This window comes from Penicillium solitum (assembly GCF_028829755.1).
Source record: "Penicillium solitum strain IBT 25940 chromosome Unknown utg000004l_segment0_segment0, whole genome shotgun sequence".
In the NCBI taxonomy this organism is placed as follows: domain Eukaryota; kingdom Fungi; phylum Ascomycota; class Eurotiomycetes; order Eurotiales; family Aspergillaceae; genus Penicillium; species Penicillium solitum.
Window position 1 is genome coordinate 1183452 of NW_027072124.1, and position 21023 is coordinate 1204474.

The 21023-nt window shown below is 48.5% G+C and overlaps 9 protein-coding genes across 9 annotated transcripts; 6 read left to right on the plus strand and 3 right to left on the minus strand.

Moving 5' to 3' along the window:
- Positions 1–426: 426 nt before the first annotated feature.
- N7455_006447 (uncharacterized protein) lies at positions 427–1383 on the minus strand (the record flags this gene model as incomplete). The annotated part of the gene is made up of 2 exons (XM_040957027.2): positions 427–866; positions 939–1383. The coding sequence occupies 2 exons, from the start codon at positions 1381–1383 to the stop codon at positions 427–429; spliced, it is 885 nt and encodes a 294-aa protein (XP_040812649.2).
- A 635-nt stretch (positions 1384–2018) lies between these two features.
- On the plus strand, positions 2019–3278 carry N7455_006448 (serine/threonine-protein phosphatase 2A activator; the record flags this gene model as incomplete). Its single annotated transcript, XM_040956872.2, has 1 exon — positions 2019–3278. The coding sequence occupies one exon, from the start codon at positions 2019–2021 to the stop codon at positions 3276–3278; it is 1260 nt and encodes a 419-aa protein (XP_040812591.2).
- Positions 3279–3529: 251 nt separating this feature from the next.
- N7455_006449 (uncharacterized protein) lies at positions 3530–4763 on the minus strand (the record flags this gene model as incomplete). Its single annotated transcript, XM_040956922.2, has 2 exons — positions 3530–4606; positions 4662–4763. 2 exons carry the CDS (start codon positions 4761–4763, stop codon positions 3530–3532), a joined length of 1179 nt encoding a protein of 392 aa, XP_040812518.2.
- A 2760-nt stretch (positions 4764–7523) lies between these two features.
- Positions 7524–9044, plus strand: N7455_006450 (alpha-L-arabinofuranosidase B; the record flags this gene model as incomplete). The annotated part of the gene is made up of 1 exon (XM_040956985.2): positions 7524–9044. The coding sequence occupies one exon, from the start codon at positions 7524–7526 to the stop codon at positions 9042–9044; it is 1521 nt and encodes a 506-aa protein (XP_040812668.2).
- An 846-nt stretch (positions 9045–9890) lies between these two features.
- On the plus strand, positions 9891–10222 carry N7455_006451 (uncharacterized protein; the record flags this gene model as incomplete). Its single annotated transcript, XM_040956972.2, has 2 exons — positions 9891–9922; positions 9979–10222. The coding sequence occupies 2 exons, from the start codon at positions 9891–9893 to the stop codon at positions 10220–10222; spliced, it is 276 nt and encodes a 91-aa protein (XP_040812682.2).
- A 1515-nt stretch (positions 10223–11737) lies between these two features.
- Positions 11738–13659, plus strand: N7455_006452 (uncharacterized protein; the record flags this gene model as incomplete). The annotated part of the gene is made up of 5 exons (XM_065605362.1): positions 11738–11837; positions 11906–12113; positions 12179–12527; positions 12606–13471; positions 13536–13659. 5 exons carry the CDS (start codon positions 11738–11740, stop codon positions 13657–13659), a joined length of 1647 nt encoding a protein of 548 aa, XP_065461216.1.
- A 687-nt stretch (positions 13660–14346) lies between these two features.
- Positions 14347–14913, plus strand: N7455_006453 (PaaI family thioesterase; the record flags this gene model as incomplete). The annotated part of the gene is made up of 1 exon (XM_040956902.2): positions 14347–14913. The coding sequence occupies one exon, from the start codon at positions 14347–14349 to the stop codon at positions 14911–14913; it is 567 nt and encodes a 188-aa protein (XP_040812609.2).
- A 777-nt stretch (positions 14914–15690) lies between these two features.
- Positions 15691–17761, plus strand: N7455_006454 (putative acyl-CoA dehydrogenase; the record flags this gene model as incomplete). Its single annotated transcript, XM_040956967.2, has 4 exons — positions 15691–15802; positions 15855–16071; positions 16127–16189; positions 16249–17761. The coding sequence occupies 4 exons, from the start codon at positions 15691–15693 to the stop codon at positions 17759–17761; spliced, it is 1905 nt and encodes a 634-aa protein (XP_040812613.2).
- Positions 17762–17964: 203 nt separating this feature from the next.
- On the minus strand, positions 17965–20852 carry N7455_006455 (uncharacterized protein; the record flags this gene model as incomplete). Its single annotated transcript, XM_040956880.2, has 3 exons — positions 20681–20852; positions 18847–20624; positions 17965–18790 (listed from the first exon to the last, which is right to left on the minus strand). Exons 1-3 carry the CDS (start codon positions 20753–20755, stop codon positions 17965–17967), a joined length of 2679 nt encoding a protein of 892 aa, XP_040812607.2. The 5' UTR covers positions 20756–20852.
- Between the last annotated feature and the right edge of the window lie 171 nt (positions 20853–21023).

Consider the following 21023-nt stretch of genomic DNA (forward strand, 5'->3'; position numbering starts at 1 on the left):
TCTGCGCCTGCTTCCTACGTTGTGCCTAGACTGGTCTGGCGCGGGTGGATTCGGAGCGTTCGTGACAGAAAAGAACGAAATATTTCCATCGGCTTTTTGTTGTATGCTAGCTTTGTAGGTAGATATTATCTACGTATGAACTACCTAGGTATAGTGGAACTCATGATCATGATTGCATACAGTCTATCGTCAACATCAGTATACGACAAGAAGGCATACCCATATGTACCCGCTCCTCGTTCTCTTCAGTGCAAAATGGCTACCCACAACCCTGGGTAATGACGTAGGTAAAAACTCAAGAAACCCGAAAATGCAAAATGCTGCACGCAAAACGCAAAAAAAAAAACGAGGACCCTCACAACAGGAGTAACATGAAGGGAGAAACAGAACCCAAAATTAAAGACCAGTCAGTAATCAATCCCCAGATTAAGTCTCAATAGCCCCCGGCGAAACCGCCAAGATAACCGCGAGAGTAGCAATAATCAGCGAAGCAGCCACAAACGCCGTAAGTGCCACACTACCCCGACTAGCCGGGAATTTCCCACGAATAATCCAATACTGGCTCTGGAAGTAACGGTGGAAGCCAACAACAAGGATAAGGATTGAGACGCCGATGAAAGTCGAGCCGAGGGGTTTGCCCACGCTACGAAGACGGGCAGATGCAGAGGAGGCGTGGAACGCGGCTGAATCGTAGTCTGACAAGGCGAGATGCGGTGGTAGGATACCCGAGTATGAGTTGGAGACTGGGTCGAAGTAATTGGCGTTTGTCTTTGAGGAGGCGCTGTTCAGACGGAAGAGTTGCGTTACCGCGATACCAATTGAGGCGAAGGCTAGGGAGGTGCGCATCCAAGCTAGGAACGTTCGTTCTGTTGGGAAGGGAGTGCGTGTTAGGGGAGGTCTATGTGGCATTTTTTATGGTAGGCTGCCGCATATCGTACCTAATGCGAGGTGATCGCGGGCTACACTGCCTTTGTTCTCTAGCTCGAGGCTGCCGTATCGATCTGCAAATTGGCTATACCAAGACTGCTGGGGCTCGGAAGTCAAGCCTTGGTTCGTTGGTTGGTTGGCACTGTCACGGTTCGCATTGTTTAATTGGGAGTGTTTGAGCTGTGAGGCGGCTGCTTGCTCTGTGGACTGATAGTTGCGCCCCGCGGGACCGGCTGTGTTGATTGGTGTGGACTCGGTGGATTGGGATGAGGTCTGAACTGGGTTCTGGCTACGCGCATGCTTTCGGGACGAGGAGCTCGAGTGGGACCGGGTGCTGCCGAAGGAGGATGACAGGGCTGAATCTGTAGGCGAGCGTGACGATGAGTGGTTGTTTTTCACTCCTCCAGAGGTACTGGGACCTGTCGGAGGCGGCGCCGGTGAGTCGAATGTATTCATTATGGCGTGCTCGTCCGCTGATCTCTCACAGGAGAATATTATCCAATACGAGGTCGCCAGGGACCAAGTTTATGCAGGGCTGAAGGGCTATGTCTTTGGATGTCAACAAAGGGTGAAAAGTAGCTGTTCGAGATAAAATGTTCACGCGAATGGAAAACAATAGCTGTGTCTGGTAGGTTGGAGCCTTGTCATCTGCATTTAATTTCACTCCTCCTCTTTTCGGGGTGCTGTGACCATCATGTGGCACATAATGTGACCTCAAGCAAAAGCAAAACCGTGAAACGATGTGCTGATCTCCCGGTCACCTGACCAATCCGGGGGAGCGATCACATGCTCCACTCTAACCCACTTGGGCCAAGTGAAAGGGTCCTAAGTGTCATAGCGACTTGTACGGAGCAAAGCTTGATATGTTGATATACACGTCGAATGTAGATCATTATTTCTAGCCATGTACGGAGTACCTGTTCTAATCTTCATATATGATTAGACAAACTACCACCTCGGTATTTCCCTCCCTCTACCAAATTGCGTCATCCTCTATTTAAGGCAGGCGGTCAGTCCTGTGTTATGCTCTTTATCGACTTATCGACTTATCCAACTTATCAATTTCCTTTTCCCCTCACTCAACCAACAGAATGGCATCACAGACATCTTTACCATCTCCTACGGGGAAGGTCGATCTCTCTAAAAAGCTGTCTGACTTGCGGTCAAATACCCGCAGGGCAAACCCAAATTCCCGAGACCTAACTCCAGCAACCCCTCCTCTCCCTTCGCCCCCCAACCTCTCCGCCCACCAGTACCGGCAACCAACCCGCCGCATCCTATCCGCCAGAGACCATGAGCTCTTCCTCTCATCTCCGACCTACAAACTTGTCCTAGCCTTCGTCTTTGGGCTAACTGATTCCGTGCGGGGACATTCAATCCCCGACCTTCAGAAAAAACCTCAATCCGAATCCATCTCCAAGGTCCTCTCAGTCGTCACTCAGATTCGCTCCCTCCTAGCCAAAAACCCGCCAATCGACCAGGGTGGATCTCGATTCGGCAACCCTGCCTTCCGAGCGTTGTGCGACGATGTAAGCGCGCAGAGCGCATCATGGCACACCAACATTCTCGGGCTGAAGAACGCTGGCGCAACAGAAGAAGCCTCGACATATTTAATCAACTGCCTGGGATCACGAGAGCGGATTGACTACGGCTCCGGCCACGAACTCAACTTCATGATGTGGCTGCTATGTCTGTACCAGCTCGGTCTTCTCCCCGCCAGCGACTTCCCCGCCGTCGTGATCAGGGTCTATGTCGAGTACATGCATCTCATGCGCGAGATCCAGTCAGCTTACTACCTCGAGCCTGCTGGATCGCACGGCGTGTGGGGTCTGGATGACTACCATTTCTTGCCGTTCTTGTTCGGAGCTAGTCAACTTGTCGGGCACCCATATATCACTCCCTTGGGTATCCACAACACGGCTATTTTGGACGAGGAAGGTGATAACTATCTCTATCTGGATCAGGTCCGGTGGGTCGAAAGTGTCAAGACTGTCAAGGGATTGCGTTGGCATAGCCCTATGCTGGACGATATCTCTGGGTCTAAGAATTGGACCAAGGTTGAGAGTGGCATGAAGAAGATGTTCGTTAAGGAAGTGCTAGGGAAACTCCCTATTATGCAACACTTCTTGTTCGGCAGTCTTCTGCCTGCTGCTGAAGGCATGACCGATCCTTCTGAGGCAGATTCTGAGCACGACGGTCATGACCATGCCCATGGCCACGACCATCCTCATGAGAGCGCAGATTGGTTCGGTGATTGCTGCGGTATCAAGGTACCCAGTACTGTGGCTGCGGGCGCTGAGATGCGTAAGCGTATGGGCGGATCGAATCTGCGCCCAATTCCTTTCGATTAAGGCCGCAGATGGGAATCTCGGACCTGTCAACAAAATAATGAATCAACATGACTAGCATATTAGAAAATGCCACAACCGATAATCTCCATATACTTCTAATTACTCAAGTATTTGGTTTTCTACTCCTACTCGTAATTCTTGAATGCCGCTTGATCAAGCCCTGTCGATTTCAATCTGTAATATCACTATGTACATATACGACACAACGGGCTAGCACACTCTTTCCACTGTGTTCCACCCTCAAAAATCCTCTACCGCCATGTTGCACTTGCAGTTCCTGTAGTTCCAGAGCAGCCTGTTGGTACAGTATAGCTCCGGTTGGGATCACTTTCCCATGTAATGCTACCGTCTGACCATTTCGTGAAGAACTTGTACTCAAAGGTGGTACCAGCGGGGAGATCAATGCTGGCAGTCCACAATGGGTTAGACGTTGTGTATGATCCTGCAGACAGAGCGATCGCTGACGAGGTAGACCAGGAGCCCAGCTGGCTGATTGATCCGGTGACGAAGACATTCTGTCCATAAGATGTGGTCACCAGCTCATTGAAAGTTACCGGGACGGTGGTGGCAGTAGTAGCACAGGCTGTAGTAGTCGTTGTTGAAGTTGTTATGGTGCTCGTCTTAGTCGTTGTGGAAGGTGCAGAGCTAGTGGTGGAAGTCGATCCTCCCCCCGTACCCCCAACTGCAATATCAGCACAGTGGAGATAAACTTGGCCCGTTTGGAAAGAGTTCCACCGGAAGCGCAGCAGCGTGTGGGCCGAGTCGTAGTCTGGGATTTTGATCTTCTTCGTAACTGTGTAGCCACCGGCGATAGTTGTCTTGCAAGAGTTTAATGGAGCGCCATCCACGCCCTGACAGCCGCGGTTGCTGTCAGCACTGAATGCATTGCAAGTGAACCAGTCATTGCGCCAGCACGCTTGATCGGCAGTACAGTCAGGACTATAACCACAGGTCTGGCCTTCAACATCTGTACATTTCAATTCACCCTCCAAGAAACAGTCTTCGGCAGCTTGTTTCTCGTCATTGGTTGGAAGGTAGTTTGGGTCAAGAAACAAGTCGACTAGAGTCTGATTCTGGCAGAGACCGTAGGTAAACATGCCACCATGGTCACCATTGTTGTCGACGCACCATTGTACGTCGACGATCTCGTTTGCAGTGTATGTGGCCACCACAGAGTTGCCCCAGTAAGCGCCGGGCTGGTTATAATCAACACTAACTCGAGAATTGTAACCACATGGTCCACTTCGGCCAACTTGGGGTCCTTCCAGGTCCGGCCAAGGAGCGACTGGTTCAAGAATGGAACATTCAGGGCAGGTATCAATGCCAGCCTAATAAGGTCAGTCTGGTGTATTGCATCCATGAATTCATTGTTTGAAATCATACCTCAAATCCAAGCCGAGTACGACTTGATGGAATGGTCAGGTATCCATGAGCATTGGCTGATGATAACAGACCTGCTAGAGTCAGAACAGAGGATGCCTTCATCTTGGATGTACTATCTCAAAACTCTAGAGACTGAATATAAGCTGCTCGACTGTTCAAATCGAGCGAAACACCTCCCTTTTATATATGTATTTCCCATAATCTTCTTCAATATTAGCCATGTCAGATTCCTACAATTCCGGAATTGCCGTCGGCTTGAAAGTCTGAAAATGTAGAGCATTGTCTTGGTAGGTATATATCTTCATAGGTGTATTTCCTTTTGTGGCGTGCAGTCCGATAATTTTCCGACAGCCGCTAGGGCAAGTGATGAAAGCGTCAAATTCTTAGTCGAATTCCTTCAAGCCTCGACAAGAAAAGCCGATAAATGCCCGCTTCCCTCTTATATACTAATTGGGTAATCAGCATAGACGATGGCAGCGTTCGGCATTTCCTTTTCTTCGGGACATTCGCAGTTATTCAAATTACAATGAAGTATACTTAGACATGGTGAATAACCTAGAGCTAACCTCCAATTGTCTAGGTATGTCTGCTTACTGACCTTTCTCCCAAGGCCCTAGAATTTGCAAGGCAAGGTGGCATGCCCCGCGTCTTACTGCGCCCCCACAATATATTACGATTCTTCACCATTGTGCCCTCCTCCTAAGGGACGCCCAATTGCGCCACGGGCGTTAACCTATACCACCCGCACCATAAAAGAAGTCATGCGCGAATGTCATTTAATTACCCTGTAATCCGTGTATTCAATCTTGGCTTTTAATAGATGTTTCTAAGTAATCAACGAGGGGTCAGTGTGCGTGAGCCCAGACCGAACATTACTCAGTAAGCCGACTTTGAGCGCCGTCTAAAAGAAGAGGCAGATGAAGTGAATAGCAAATACACTAACTACGTAGAGGTGCCTGCATACGTGGATACTTTATTATTTCCTCCGCTTCTGCATAGTCTTCCGTTTCCGTTTTAGGGCTTAGGCCTCGCCGCTATTTGCCTACCGAGTAAGATCTATAAGAGGCAAAATGCTGAAGAGACCTCGATAAAATAACGCAGTACCTATTATTTCCACGTGAAGCACGGCCCAATAAAACTGGCCCTTTTAATTCTATAATTGTGGCATCATTTAAAACATAAAACAAATAGAGGGGGGTTTGAACCCTTTGATCCACTAAATTCTTACTAGGTGGTATACTCCTGGTAATACTTATCTATGGTCATATATTCTCTCACTAACCTCTCATAAATTAGAATTTGCTAAAAGTCGTAGCAAGTAATCATCTTGTGTTCAAAGATATTATTGAAATACAAGGAGAGCGACTTTCTTTTTTTCATAGGTTCTTTTCTATCTAACTATAGCGAGTCGACCGGAAGTTGTTCAAATCTTTTCTTTGAATAGCTCGAATACTTTGATAGTCAAAAAAGGCCCACATATTCGAACAATTTCTGGATATGACCTGGTCTTGGAGGTTTAATTTCCTTGCTCTGTGAGATGGCTGCCGTGAATGTGTACGTGCGAAGAAAAACAAGAAGAAAGCAAGAAAACCGAAGGAATGCCATATTGGAATTAGCCTATGCTAGTTATATTGTCCAATTTGCATGTCCAGAGAGTCCAGAGTTCACCAAAAGTAGTCGTAAGATACGAGAGATAGTGAATTATGAAAGACTCCAAAAAAACCCCTCAAACATGCCCAATCCAGGTCCACTAAAAGCTACGTGCTAACATCTCTTTTATTGTCTTTCCGATATGTAGCTCTAAGTTAGAGAGAGCATAGTAATAAGCTCCCGCACTTTCAATAGACAAGACCACGCTATTCTGCTAAGCCCCCCTCTGCAGCCTTGTATGAAGAACGAAATCTCCCCACCGGAGATTTATCCCGCTAGTTCTGGACCGGGGAAAATACTTCGAGCCAATAGGCGACCTGAGACATTTTCGATGATCTTCGTAGGGAGATCCCGAGATAACATGTAGTGCCCTAATACAGGTGCCTTTCATCGTACATTCACACGAACATTTTCCTAGACATACTCCGGCTAAATCCACAATATGCATTAAATTTGCATTAAATTTGCATTCATGTGCAATTTAAACTGGGTAGCCAAAAAATAGTGTATATTCTGACTTGTTAGCAAGATTCAAAGAGGTAGAAAGTACCTCGGGAGATCAAGGATCAGATCATATGATATCCAACCCCTCGCTCCTAAGCCCGCCCCACACCTTCAGGGGACTAAAGCCCTAAACTTCGGGCTCGGACGCCATAATTCTACGGCTAAGCTTGTCTGCATTCAGTCCAATAGCCATTCAATTTGGTTGCGGGAAAGGGGAAAATCCCGGTGGCACAACCTTAAATGCTACTATGATGCGGGGTGCATCCAACATAATCCTCAAAGCTCTCTCTCTCCAGGGCCATCCTCGTGACATATGTAAGGATTTTTGCCGGCAGGGGAGGAAAACCTTCTGTCTCACTCTCCCACAGGTCAGAAACCCCGTAATTCAGTTTAATATTTGCTAGCTCTACGAATTCCGTCGTTTCGATATGCTATTGGTATTAACCGGGATTGTGAAGAGTGACTTTCGCCTATTTATCAAGTAAATAATGCGTCTTTATTAGAATGATTGGAGGAGAATTAGCACCACGGTAGTGACCCCTGCTACTCATCTGAAAAAATAAAAATAAAAAAAATGAATTCTTGCCGGATGAACTGAATAATATAAATACTAAGGCTGGCCCTACGCTTTTCTCTTCAACACCCATTGAAGAATTTCATTCCTAAGTTAAAGGCCTGTCTGGTGGAATCTTCCAAAGGTGATCAAACATGTTCTCACGACGAAGCTTTGAACGCTTCTGCGCACTGGTTCTAAGCCTTGCTGCCACTGGCACGCTTGTTGAAGCTGGGCCCTGTGATATCTATGCCTCCGGCAACACGCCCTGCATCGCTGCGCATAGCACCACACGTGCCCTGTATAGCGCCTATACCGGCGCACTCTACCAGGTCAAACGTGGCTCCGATGATACCACGACCGATATCTCTCCGCTCTCTGCTGGTGGTGTTGCAAATGCCGCTGCCCAGGACAAATTCTGTTCAAGCACAACTTGCTTAATTACGATCATCTATGACCAATCTGGCCGCGGTAATCATCTCAAACAGGCTCCACCTGGTGGCTTCAAAGGCCCTGAAGCTAATGGTTATGATAACCTTGCCAGCGCGATTGGCGCACCGGTTACACTAAACGGCCAGAAGGCGTACGGTGTCTTCATGTCTCCCGGTACCGGCTACAGCAACAATGCCGCTAGCGGCACAGCTACAGGGGACGAAGCAGAGGGCATGTACGCAGTGCTTGATGGAACCCACTACAACGGTGCCTGTTGCTTTGACTACGGAAATGCCGAGGTCAGCAGTACCGATACAGGCAACGGCCACATGGAGGCCATCTACTACGGTGACAATACCGGCTGGGGCTCCGGCGCTGGAAGTGGTCCTTGGCTCATGGCCGACCTTGAGAACGGCCTGTTCTCTGGCTCAAGCTCAGCCAATAATGCAGGCGACCCGTCGTTGTCCTACCGTTTTGTCAATACGGTTCTCAAGGGAGGGCCAAACAAGTGGGCCATCCGTGCTGGCAATGCTGCGTCCGGCTCTCTATCAACATACTACAGTGGCGCACGCCCAAGCGCGTCTGGATACAACCCGATGAGCAAAGAGGGTGCCATTATCCTTGGCATCGGCGGCGACAACAGCAACGGCGCCCAAGGCACATTCTACGAGGGCGTAATGACCTCCGGCTACCCGACTGATGCCACCGAGAACTCAGTGCAGGCTAATATCGTAGCGGCCAAATATGCTACCACGTCGCTGACTAGCGGAACGGCCCTCACCGTTGGTTCTTCAATCTCGCTGCGGGCCACCACGTCCGGCTACACCACGCACTACATCACACACACTGGTGCGACTATCAATACTCAGGTTGTCTCGTCATCCAGCACCACAGCCCTCAAACAACAAGCTAGCTGGACGGTTCGGGCCGGTCTTGTTAATAGCGCTTGTTTCTCGTTCGAGTCCGTCGATACCCCGGGAAGCTTCATCCGGCACGCTGACTTCTCGCTCGTGCTTGCTGCCAACGATGACACCAAATTACTCTACGAAGATGCTACATTCTGCCCCCAGACTGGCATAAGTGGCCAGGGCAGTTCCATTCGTTCCTGGAGCTATCCTACCCGCTACTTCCGCCACTACGAGAACACGCTCTACATTGCGAGCAACGGCGGTGTCCACGATTTCGACTCCGCTACTTCTTTCAATGACGACGTGAGCTGGGTGGTCAGTACCGGCTTTGCTTGAGATGCATTGCACATTTCAATCGCACATTTCATAGGCAAGGGGTAGAGATGTGCTGGGAGGGACATTTATGTGTAGTATTATTGGTGTCAATAATCCTACTATCGAGTATGGGCGATTAACGGGACCACCGATACATAACTCTCTCATTGGTTTACATGACCAGGCAGTGATTTAGATCCACGCTCACTTTACATGTACTGTTTTGAATCTATAGCATAGATGATATATATATATATTTCTTCAACTAACTGAATATCAAGAAATCCCCCTATTTTGACAATCTGTGAGGATATGGCTAGCCAATAATAATATACACTTATACAGAGTACGCCATTATGGCGGTCGGTTGATAATCCGGGTTTCAATACCCTATAATATATTTCCACCATATATTCAACCATGGTAGTCGACACATACTAGTATGGTATATCAACTGGACTACTAGGACATCGGCGCTATACCTGGCCAGGGGCTAGGGAATACAAACGATTGGTGTATAAGGACACTCATTCATATATCTAGCTTAGTTCTTTGTCTTCATTCATAGATTGTTACCTATATCCATCTTCGGAACTTTATAGACTCCTTACTTGATTATGACTTGACAACCACACGAATAGACTAATAATGGATAGTAAGTAAAGACCGAGTCATCGCGATGTTGGCTGACGAAGGTTCGCTTTTGTTTGTCTGCATAGTCAACATTTCAACAGAGGAAATCTGCTTCTGGCTGAGGGAAAGTTTCAGCAAGCATTAAGTGAGCACTTGATTGGGTTCGATATTCGTAAAGCAGTCCTAGGTGACCATGTGCAGACGGCCGCATCTTGCTACAGAAGTGCAGATATCATGGCTAACCTTGGCGGCCTTGATGATGCTGTGTAGGTCCAGTGTTGGCCATGCTCCATGAAATCATTCTAATTGAGGCAATCAACAGGATTCTCTTGCAAGAGTCGAGACGCATGTATGGCAACCTCAGACTGATAGGCAATTTCGGCAAGGGGGGCCAGGCTCGAGCAACATGGCGGCTGAGTACTGCTTTTAAAGAACAAGGGTACATACAAAAGGCCACTGAGACGCACAACGAAGCTCGTACAGAGCTTGAGGCACTGGGGCCACCCCTGAGAACTACTCTCAGTGAGAAGGATTTCAATTGCTTGCTCAACTTTGCGGATGCCTAACAGCAACCGATTGGGCAGTCCCTCTTCGTTCGTTAATTTGATCATGCGGGGTAGTCAACTTCCTTGAGCAATCCAAGACAGCGTTATTGTGGAAATGCAAACTCCCAACCTCCGAAGCCGGGCGAAATAAGCACTCGGGTTTGACTGGACACTTGCGAGGTGGATTTTGCCGATTTGCTTTGCGTTGCTCATTTGCCGAATTTGGCGTTACACTCAATATCTTAGTGTCAAGCTAAGAGGTGGTATTTTATCACTAAGAACTGCCTGATTCAGCGACTACCCAAGGACTCCTCCACATGATATTGTATGGTAAACCGGACCAACTCGGAATACCCGCATTGTAACACGCAATACTACCTCTCAGGCTATGAGACGCTCTCAACAGCGATCTCAAGGATAGTTTCTGCAATCAACGCGTTCAATTGGTTCCCTCAGTACTAGCATCCATGGATGTATGGAAATCCTACCATCCGATACTCAGTCACTCTCGGTGTTCCCACTACTCCAGCGATAATACCCGTACGAATCCTGTATTTCCCATACAGCCTGAGATAGGTTCTCTAGTAACCATTAGTTCTGATCAAGATACCCTATTATTAGGGGTGAAGCGTTAAACTCGTTGAACGTGAGGTAATAGCAGGTTCGAAAAAGTAGGCGGTGTAGAAATGGGCCCAGCAGGGGGTGTCGAAACTTTTGCTGTGTCATTGACTCACTGCCCAGGTGTATACATGAATTGAACCCAACCTTGTCCACCTCTCGCTTTTTTTTATCGGTTTTACGGCCTGTGTTACAGTATCCGATTGTATATCACAACATGTCAGAGCAATACATGACTGAAAGGACTAGAAGTATAGCTCATGGTACAGTTTTGGTCTAGCGGTATATTCGCCCATTTCGGCTGGACACAACAGTGGACAATCGGGAGACCCGATCTTTAACCCTTTTTGGGTCGACCTCGGGACCTACCCGGGATCGGCGCCCCGTACACCCCGCTCAAACTGGCCAGGTGGAGCTAAGATGGAGCTAAGATGCATTGGTACCATGGATTGCTCCAATGTGCCAGACCTGACCCGAACTTGTACACGTAAGTTCTGTAGAGTCCCGTTATAGGGAAATCACACAGGAGTCATTCTTCCGGATTGGAGATTTGAGGTTGAAGGATCCTTTTAATTTTTCTAAGCGTTCCTTAGCCTGTACCTCCGCTCCCGTCCGGTCTCCGGTACGGGTAATATCGAATACCGACACACACACACACACACACACACACACACACACACGAGATCGTAGGATGACGTGTTGAATTATCAATCTAGGAGAAAGCCCCGAAAAAAAATGGCTACATGTTCTCCTGGGGAGGTCAGCAGCGCATGATGTGTTTGTTCCACGGCATTTGCTGGTAATGCCTACTTCACGTAACAGTGAGCTGAGGCTCAGCCTAAGCCAGCTACTATTCTTCCCTCCAGCTTACTCCCCCGTCACAAGTGATTACCATATTATTCCCCAACATGGTATTCAATGGCACTTCTTACCCGATACTGGCTCCAAAAAGTGCTTTTCTTATTATTGCCGATATTGATCGGCGTTCTTGTCACCCGGAGAACAACCTCAACACCTGGTGAGGAAACGCTTGCCTCCACCTTTGGCAGTGATTACAGGGGCTGACACGGAGGCTGAACACGCTAGATTGCCTTCCCCTTCATGATCAATCAATCCAGACCCTTCAAGACTTCCTGCAAAATGGGACTTTGACATCCGAAGAGCTAGTTCAAATTTACCTCCATCGCATCGAAGAGAGCACAGCTGCATTCCATCCGGTAGCTGAGATTAACCCAAGAGCGCTTGAAATAGCCCGGCAGCTGGATGTGGAACGAAGAGTCTCTGGTCCTCGAAGGTGAGTCTCAATCCCACACAGCACCCTAATTTACTTGCATTACTATTTCCTGACCATCGTGGCAGTCCCTTACATGGACTTCCTGTTCTTGTGAAAGATTCAATTAGCGCCCACGGTATGAACTATACAGCGGGTTCATTATGCCTGGTTGGCTCCAAAACCCATAAGGAGGCATCTGTCATCTCCCGATTCCGGAACGCGGGGGCCATTATCCTGGGCAAAGCAAACATGTCCCAGTGGGGAAACTCACGCTCTTCTCCCAAATCACAATCCAATGGTTGGAGTGCGTGGGGGGGGGGGGGGGGGGGTCAGACCCTCGGCGCATTCTACCCGAATCAAGACCCCTGTGGGAGCAGCAGTGGCTCTGCTGTTGCGATGTCTCTAGATCTTGCTTCCTTTACGGTTGGAGTGGAAGTAAGAACTCTCCTCCCTACTCCCCGTTTCCTGTTTATTGGAATACTGTCCTAATCCGGGCTTGAGATGACATGATAGACAGTCGGAAGTATGATTTGCCCCGCGTCGAGAAACAACGTTGTCGGCATCAAAACTACTAGCGGGCTTGTGGCTCGCGATAACGTCATCGTCACAAAGATGCGTGGGTCTATCGGCCCCTTTGCAAAGACCATCCGTGATGCTGCCATTGCGCTCAGCGTTATGGCAGGAAAAAGTCCAGAAGATCCTACAAGCCAAGAAATTCCATTTGAATCAATTCCGGACTACGAAAAAGCTTGCAGGTTGGCGGATTTTCGTTCAATCCGACTCGCTATTCCACAAAATGCCTTCCAGAACCCATTTGTGCAGAGCATGAATCTAAGCGCTATCAAGAAGGATTTTGAAATCGTGATATCATCTTTCCGGGCTCACGGTGCAACGATTATTGATGATGCGAATTACTCTTCATACGATCGGATCAATGGGCCCTCTGCCCCTCAGCAATATGTTGGGCCTGCGGAGTATAAGTCAGATATGGCTCACTACTTTCGCGGTCTGGAGATCAACCCATTCAACATTCAAAATATCGAGGATACTATCTCTTGCACCAAGTCTATTCCCGCGGAAGATTATCCTTCTCGTGACATCTCTTACTGGGATACTGTTCGGAAGGCGGAAGATGTCCTTTCTGAAAAAGTTGTTGCCGGGATCAAAGAAATGAGGTATCTTGGTGGTGCTGCCGGCATTGATCAGGTCCTCGACGCTTCTGGGGCTGATGCAACCATTCTTCCTTCAATCATTTGTGCTGACGTGCCGGGACTTGTTGGGTATCCGATAATTACCGTTCCAATGGGGTTCAGCCCATCCGATACACCGGTCACTCTCAGTGAACGCGGGAACCTTGTTTGGGATGGGCCCAACATACCGTAAGTTCCAGCTCACTCTGCTTAGTTGATCCCGTTATATGATGGCTTGATAACCATGCTTTAGATACGGACTTAGTTTCATTGGCCGCCCATCTTCAGAAGGCTCAATGAGCTTGCCTATACATTTGAGCAGTCGATACAATCTAAATCGGAAGGTCGGAGTTTTGCATCGCCCAAAAGTGATCTAAATCGATCCTCTCGCCCTGTTTCGTTTATGTTTGATCTGTTCCAAGCTTTCTATACCCATTTCTTCAGTTAGTATATTTGGCTCTCGGTTTCCCACAACCATATTTGATGAGACAATGCCCCTCATACTGAGTGAAGTCAGAATGTTATTTTCTGGCAATATGGCTTTACGAATATAAATAATCACGTTCCATATCGCAAGTTAGGGTGTTAACCGCCTTTCTGAACATACAGCGGCTAGAGTACTTGATTAATATAAGGGTACTACCATTTTACGTACTCCTATATTTATTTTGAAGATAGGTATTTTAACACAGAGCTTTATTTGAGTGGAGGTCTTCTGCTTATGAAATAATATCATGACAGGAACGAATTTTGTAATTCTATATATATTTTGCGGGGATGCAGTTTAGGCCGCCGAGGTCCACGGGTAATACTTAAGAAAACAAGCCGAAGCTTGATCAAAGCTCTTGGTACTTAACCATAATAGATCCCCCAATACACTCTAACGAAGACCTAAAAAAAAGCCCACACACCCTTTTTTAAGACGCAAAGTAGCGAGATCAGCTCGAAGAGAAGCTACCCTACAGAAACCACCCTTCCCCCCAAGGCGATTTCGGAAATAAAACAGGGAGCAACAAGGAATCGCACCGTCACCTCCATCAATACGCCAAACGGGGTGAACTGTCATGGAATCACAAGATAGCGACACGTCTACTGCAGCGTTCCAAACCGAAATCAACCATTTCATGTCAATCCCATGGTGTCGCTCTCACCTCTGCGAACCAAACTTCCAGCCTATTGACAAACCCCGGGAAGCCACTCCAGATAACGGACACACGCTGCTGGGCAAGACTTGGTTCACCAAGGATACAATTCCACATTTGCTCACTTTGTATCGACAACCTTCTGTCACAGAGGACCTGAGGGGCGAGATTCGCAGATTCCATACGCTAGGCACGGGGCTAAACGAGCATCCCAATATCTTGCACGGCGGAGTCATTGCCGCCGTATTGGATGGTGCATTGGGTGTTCTCATCAGGCGAGCGATGCCCGATGGGGGGCCAGCATATACGGTTGCCCTGAACATTACATATCAGAAAGCCGTCAAAACACCGGAGACAATTATGGCACGTTCTTGGATCACAAAGACCGAGGGGAGAAAAATTTGGGGAACCGCCCGGATCGAAAGCGGCACCGGGGAGAGCTATGCGACTGCGGAAGGGGTTTTTGTTAAGGCGATTGCAAAGATCTAGCGCTGGGATTTCCAACGGTGATCAAATGTCCAAGGGTTGAGTTCACTGGTGACCGACGCTAAGAGGATGTATTTGGGGAATGAATTTATATATTATAGACCACAGCCAACTAATATTCATGGCGGATTTATAACCAACGTCTGTTCTTGTAACTCAGTGTTAGGGATATTCGGCCAGAGACCATTTGGTATATTCTTCCCTTAATCAATTGAACTATGTATGGGAATCTTAGTAAAAACAAACGAATAGTTGACTATATACAGATTCGCTTGCATGGCCCATCCGACCCTTTGCTGTGCCTGCTTCTGGAGCAGACGATGCAAGATCCTCCCACTGGAGCACTTTAGAATGCTGTCGATAAATAAAACATTATATAAAAAGAAAAAGCTGGAATTAGAAGGTTTGGTGTCTACCTCGGTTACAAGCGAGGATAAAGTCTATACCCTTACACCCAACATGGAATACACGATTAGCGACTCTTTTCTTTACTTGATTTCCAAACCATCATGCTAGGCGATGCCGAAGTGCCGTAGACAAGCAACTTCCCCGCTCGGAGATGGCTGCAGAGTTTAATTCAACAAATCAGGGAAATCCACAGCCTCAAACAGCTCATCTCGGCGATTTTGCGGACTTTGATCAAGAGGTATTATGGTGGGGAAAGTTGATCTCGGGTATTCAACCAGAAACCGCGGTTGATGTAATCAACTAGTTATATAAACCCATCACTGTCCAGACTATGTTTCTCGAGGAGCTATAGCATCTATATTCATTACAAACATGACTATTCAATCTCGAATTCCTGCAACCGCAGAGTCCGGAACATTCACTCGGCTTGGAAAATTGCCAAATGCCTATACTTCCGACACTAGCTTACAACGGATGCTAGGATGTAAGTCTAGTACACCTACCACCTTTTACTAAATCTAACCTGATGACAATAGGGTATCTTCCTGCAGAAACTCTCAAATTGGTTGAACCCCACCTCGCTCAATTTGGCGAGGAGGCTGTTTCGCCCCAAGTCTTTGGATGGAACATCGACGCAGAGACCAACCTGCCATATGTAAAAAAGTACAATGTCTGGGGCCAGAGGTATGGGTATGACAAGCTGGTTACGGCTGAGGGATGGAAGCAGTTGGGAAAGTGGGGGGCTAAGAATGGGTTAGTCGTTCGTCTATTTCTTCATATACATTTGGCACTAATACGGATATTGTAGTGTTGTGTCGCTGGGATATGACCACGCATATGGCGTTCATAGGCGCACTGTTCAATATGCTGCGTATGTTACAGTTCCCTGCGTCATCTCATGAGCGTGAATACTAACAACCGAGCCCAAAGAGTGTATCTATACGTCCCCGCCTCGTCCATGTACAGATGCCCTATGAGTATGTCTGATGGAGCGGCATTTGTATTGTCACAGCGCCTCAAGGATCTCCCGAATGACCATGTTTTGCACACTGTGTTCCGGAGACTGACCTCCAGAGGCGACGACTACTGGACATCCGGCCAATGGATGACCGAAAGAGCAGGCGGGAGCGACGTTCAAAACACAGAAACATGGGCTACCTACGCACCCTTGCCCCAAGGATCGAAAACATCCGACGTCGTAGCTGAGGGAGACTACCTGATCAACGGATTCAAGTTCTTTTCCTCCGCAACAGACGCCAATGTCACTTTCCTCTTAGCCAAGACAGGTTCTGGCAAACTCAGCACATTCATCGCGCCATTACGGAAGACGATCATCGGAGCGGATGGAAAGCCAGAAGAAGTATCCAACGGCGTGCGCATCCACCGCCTGAAGAACAAGCTCGGGACGAAGGAATTGCCCACGGCCGAGCTGGAACTAAAGGACATGCGCGCTCACCTAGTCGGCGAGATCGACCAGGGAATTCAGACTATTGCTCCACTGTTAAACACCACCCGCATCCAGACGCTCCTTGGAACATTATCAACCTGGCGTCGTGCTATCAGCATCACGAAGAATTTTGCCAAGTCACGCACTACTGTCGGCGAGCCATTATGGTTGATCCCGATGCATCTGCGCCTCCTCGCGGATGTGGAGGTAAAGCATCGCGGCGCTATAAATCTTGCCTTTTTCACAATTGCAGTGATGGGTCTGATTGAAAATCCATCCAGCTCCGCGAGACTTCCACACATGCCCAAGGATCCCGCCGAAGCAAAGGTCATCTTCCGGGTCCTAACCGCCACATGCAAGGGCGTTGTTAGCAAAATGTCGATGGTGGGTGTTCAAGAATGCCAGGAAGCGATGGGTGGAGTCGGATACATTGATGAACCGGACGAGCCCGAGTTCAACATTTCGCGTCTCCTCCGGGCTGCAGCTGTCTATCCGATCTGGGAAGGTACCACGAATGTCCTGGCGAGTGAACTCGTCCGCTTCTTGATGAAAAGAGATACCCTGTCTGTTTTGGCAGGGTGGCTTAATCGTGTTGTGTCTTTGATTCGAACACCGTCTCTTGCGGGTGCATTGAAGCAGGCTCTGGATGCTTTCCTTTCTCGCGTGACATCTACTCGTCCGCAGGCTGCGTTGCTGGCCGATTCCCGCAGGATTATGTTTACCTTTGCCTGGATTCTCTCGGGGGCTCTCATGACTTTGGATGCTGAGCGTGACGGGGATGAGGTCGCGATGGAAATTGCTCGTAGATGGGTTCTGTTGGGTGAGGGTGGTGTTGGCGAGTTTGTCTACCGGGATATTGTCAAGCCGTATGAGGCCTGCGATTCAACCTCGGGAAGTGCTGAGCATACCCGATTGGATTGTAAGATCGCTTGGGGGGTTGAATTGCCCAAGGTGGTATTTGGTCATCGGTCTTTGAGCGAGTCCTCGAAGCTGTAGATTAAACCAGTTTCATGAAGTGCTTGGATTGAACACATGCTGGGTCCCTGATTGCTGCCTGAGTAGGACGATGTTTGAGAGCTTGTTTACCATTTGAAAGGGATGCATGTCGTTAAGTTATAGTTTAGTAGTATGTAATGGAATTCGTTATGCCATTACTGAACCGATGTATACAGAGGATGATATCCTGACGGATGTCCAGTCTATATATTAAAGACATCGTCCCAATCAGTTGGAAGTTCATGTAACACATCGTCAGCCATCGGAGGCTTCCATTTCCCCCACATATCAGGCGGCGTAATTTCCATAAAAGCACTGCTTGAAGAATACCTACCGCCGCAGTTTGACACTGACGACCGCGGACTGAGTGGGACTGTTCTAACACTTGTATTCAGATCACTAAAATTGCCGAGTGGCCAGTCTGCGCCCGTATCTGTCTGTGGGGGTGCGAGGCTTCCGGTGGAGCAGGACCTGCCTGATTTTCGACGCTTGGTCCATGAAGACCGGTCAAAAGATGGTGTGGACTCGTAGGAGTGTAAGGGGACAGGAATCCGGAATCCGTCGGGTAGTGGCTCTGCGGCTCGCTCCGTTATAGCGGCGACATCAGGGGGTCGTAGGCGTTTTTCATTTCCCGACAGTGATGGTTGTTGCCACATGGGCTGGTCGTCATTTTCTTGGAGAGAAGGCTCCAGAGAACGGGATGTTGCATTGAGGGAATATGCGCTGGTGGTCTCGTCCAGTCGCTGCTGGAGCTTTTGCCAGGGCGCCTCATATCGACGGAATGATTGAGATAGCAGGCTCTCGTCGCGGGCTTCGGTGTTTTTGAAAATCTCAAAGATTTCACTCAGCAGATATAAAAGGATTTGAGTGTCGGGATTCTGGGGGCGTTCTTTCATGCAGGTTATAGCTATGAGACATTCATGTAGAGGCTGCAGTTTGCCGGGGCATAGCCACCAATATGGGGAGAATGCCGGTAGTCGGGCTAGATTGACGTAGTTTTTGAGGAACTGGCGACAAGCTATAATTTGGCTAACATGCAGTGTTAGCGGGATAGAACCTTTTAAACGGTATCGAAAGGGTCTTACTCGTCCCAAACAGTCGATGACCCAGATGATCCCGCCAGAACTTGGCGGTTGAAAAATATTCGCACATACTGCTTCATCATATCCAGCTGGATGCGAGCGTATGCATTCAACACAGTTTCCTCGTGAGTGGTATCATGGTAGTAATGTGGATGGGTTTGGTGGTTCACACGTAATAGTTGACTAGATAAATATCCCTGTTCTGGCATCCCACGAACAACAATTTGGTTTATGAGGCCGCCAATCGCAACTTCAAACTGACGGATTTCTGTTTCCAGGATTTCGCATTCCTGGGTGCTCAATGGCTGTGTTTTGTAGCCAGCCTCCATGATACATCGCAGAGTGCGTGTCATCCGACAGCGACCGACGACCATCAGCATGGCTGTTGATGTCCGTCCCACTGAGGGTACACCAATTCGGGTGCTTCGTTCAGAGTCTAAAAACAAATCATGCAGTGGCTGGGGTAATTGTGTGTTATAGGAACTTTCCTGGGTACCATATGACAAGACACTGCCAGATGCAACGCAGGCATATAGCTCGAGGAATACAACATGGTACCAAACACGACGGGCAAGCTCCGCTTCAACTTCCCCACGAGACATAATGCATTCTTCGTGGTGCAAGCCCAGAGTGCGCGCTACTTGCATCGCCTGAGACACGAAGGCGGGGGCTGCCAGGATCTCATTTGCAATGGGATCGCACTCCCAGGCCAATAGGACCGCAATAAAGCCATTTAGTGTGGGCTGCTCTGCATAATGGCTCAGGAACAAAGTCCGTTCCAGCATCAATCTCAGCTGTTTAATGAACACGCAAGAGTCCCGCATTTGAATGCCGCTCTCTGCCAAAAGGGAAGGCGAGGTAGCAACCATTCCGCAATACAAAACCGACCATAGCAAACTCACAAAGGAGCCGTTCTTACTTTCCTGGTTAACAGGGGTCTGCGTGGCGGCCTGTTCCCAAAATGCCTCATAGTCATGAAGCAGTGTAGGGACATGGACCAACGGGAGCAACGGCTTCACGCTAAGTAGGAACGATTCTAGAAGCACGTCGCATACATTCTTTGGAGGCAGGCTTTGCAGCATCCGAGTCCATTCCCTCGAGTTCCGGCCGTGGTCTTCCTGAGTCGGGCATCGAGGTTGTTCCGCCTGAGGCAACACATCGCGATCAACCGTTCGATTCGCTGCGAGGGCCCAGAACGAGTGGCCCATATATCGGCAGAGGTCTCCCTGTGGTGAGCCCATCAATTGGGAACTCTCTTGCAAGTTGGATGAAGTATCGGCATTAGACTTCTTGGTGATGTCGGGAGGTTCGCGAGAGAGGATAGGCGTGCTGCTTTGGGGAGTTGACCAGAGAGAACTTTGGTCAATGGCGGAAGATAGATGGGATAAGGCCGGTAGACAAGACAGAGGTGGCCCGTCGGAAAGACTGCCGAACTCATAGAAGTCGACAGGGAGGTCAATCAGCGAAAGTGTCGAGTCGTCCAGTAAGTCGAAAGTGTCTGATACCCATGCCATCTCATCTTGTCGGGATTTACTTTTAGGATGCGTCTCATTGTTGATTTCATTGTTGGCGGGGGTATTTTCAACACTTTTGCCATTGTTATGTAAGAGGGTGGACAAGGGAAAAGCGGATGCATGATGCTGATCCGCAATCTGAATGTTTCTTCGGGGCAAATCTTCGGCGGATTTAGGCTCATCGGAGGTGGTGACGGGCGGATAAACGCATACATCATTCAGTCGGCGACAATCGCGGCAAGCGGGGCGTTGTTTTTCACATTTAATCTATACCAACACCAAATCAGATTTGGACGATTAATGATTTTGTATGATGATCATACCTTTCGTCGCTTACAGGGCAGACAAGTAAACGAAGGGCGAGTACGAGAAATTGTTCGTGCCTCCGTCGACATCATGATCAGTCTTTCCACTTCTATCGGGAATTGGTGGGCTCGAAATGCGGGAGGGAAGACCCGTGCAGGAGATGGTGAAGGTAGCTGGCAGGAGAGCCCTTATGCCGGGAGTACTCCAATAATCAACCCAGTGTAGTCAATTCAGTTAATTCTCAGCTATTATATGGTACGAACCTCCAGGCGATATCGCCCCAAACCACTTAGTTATCAGTTGAGATTTTAGTGTTTGCTTACCAAGCCTTGAAGCTAAGGGCAATTGATGCCTGAATGC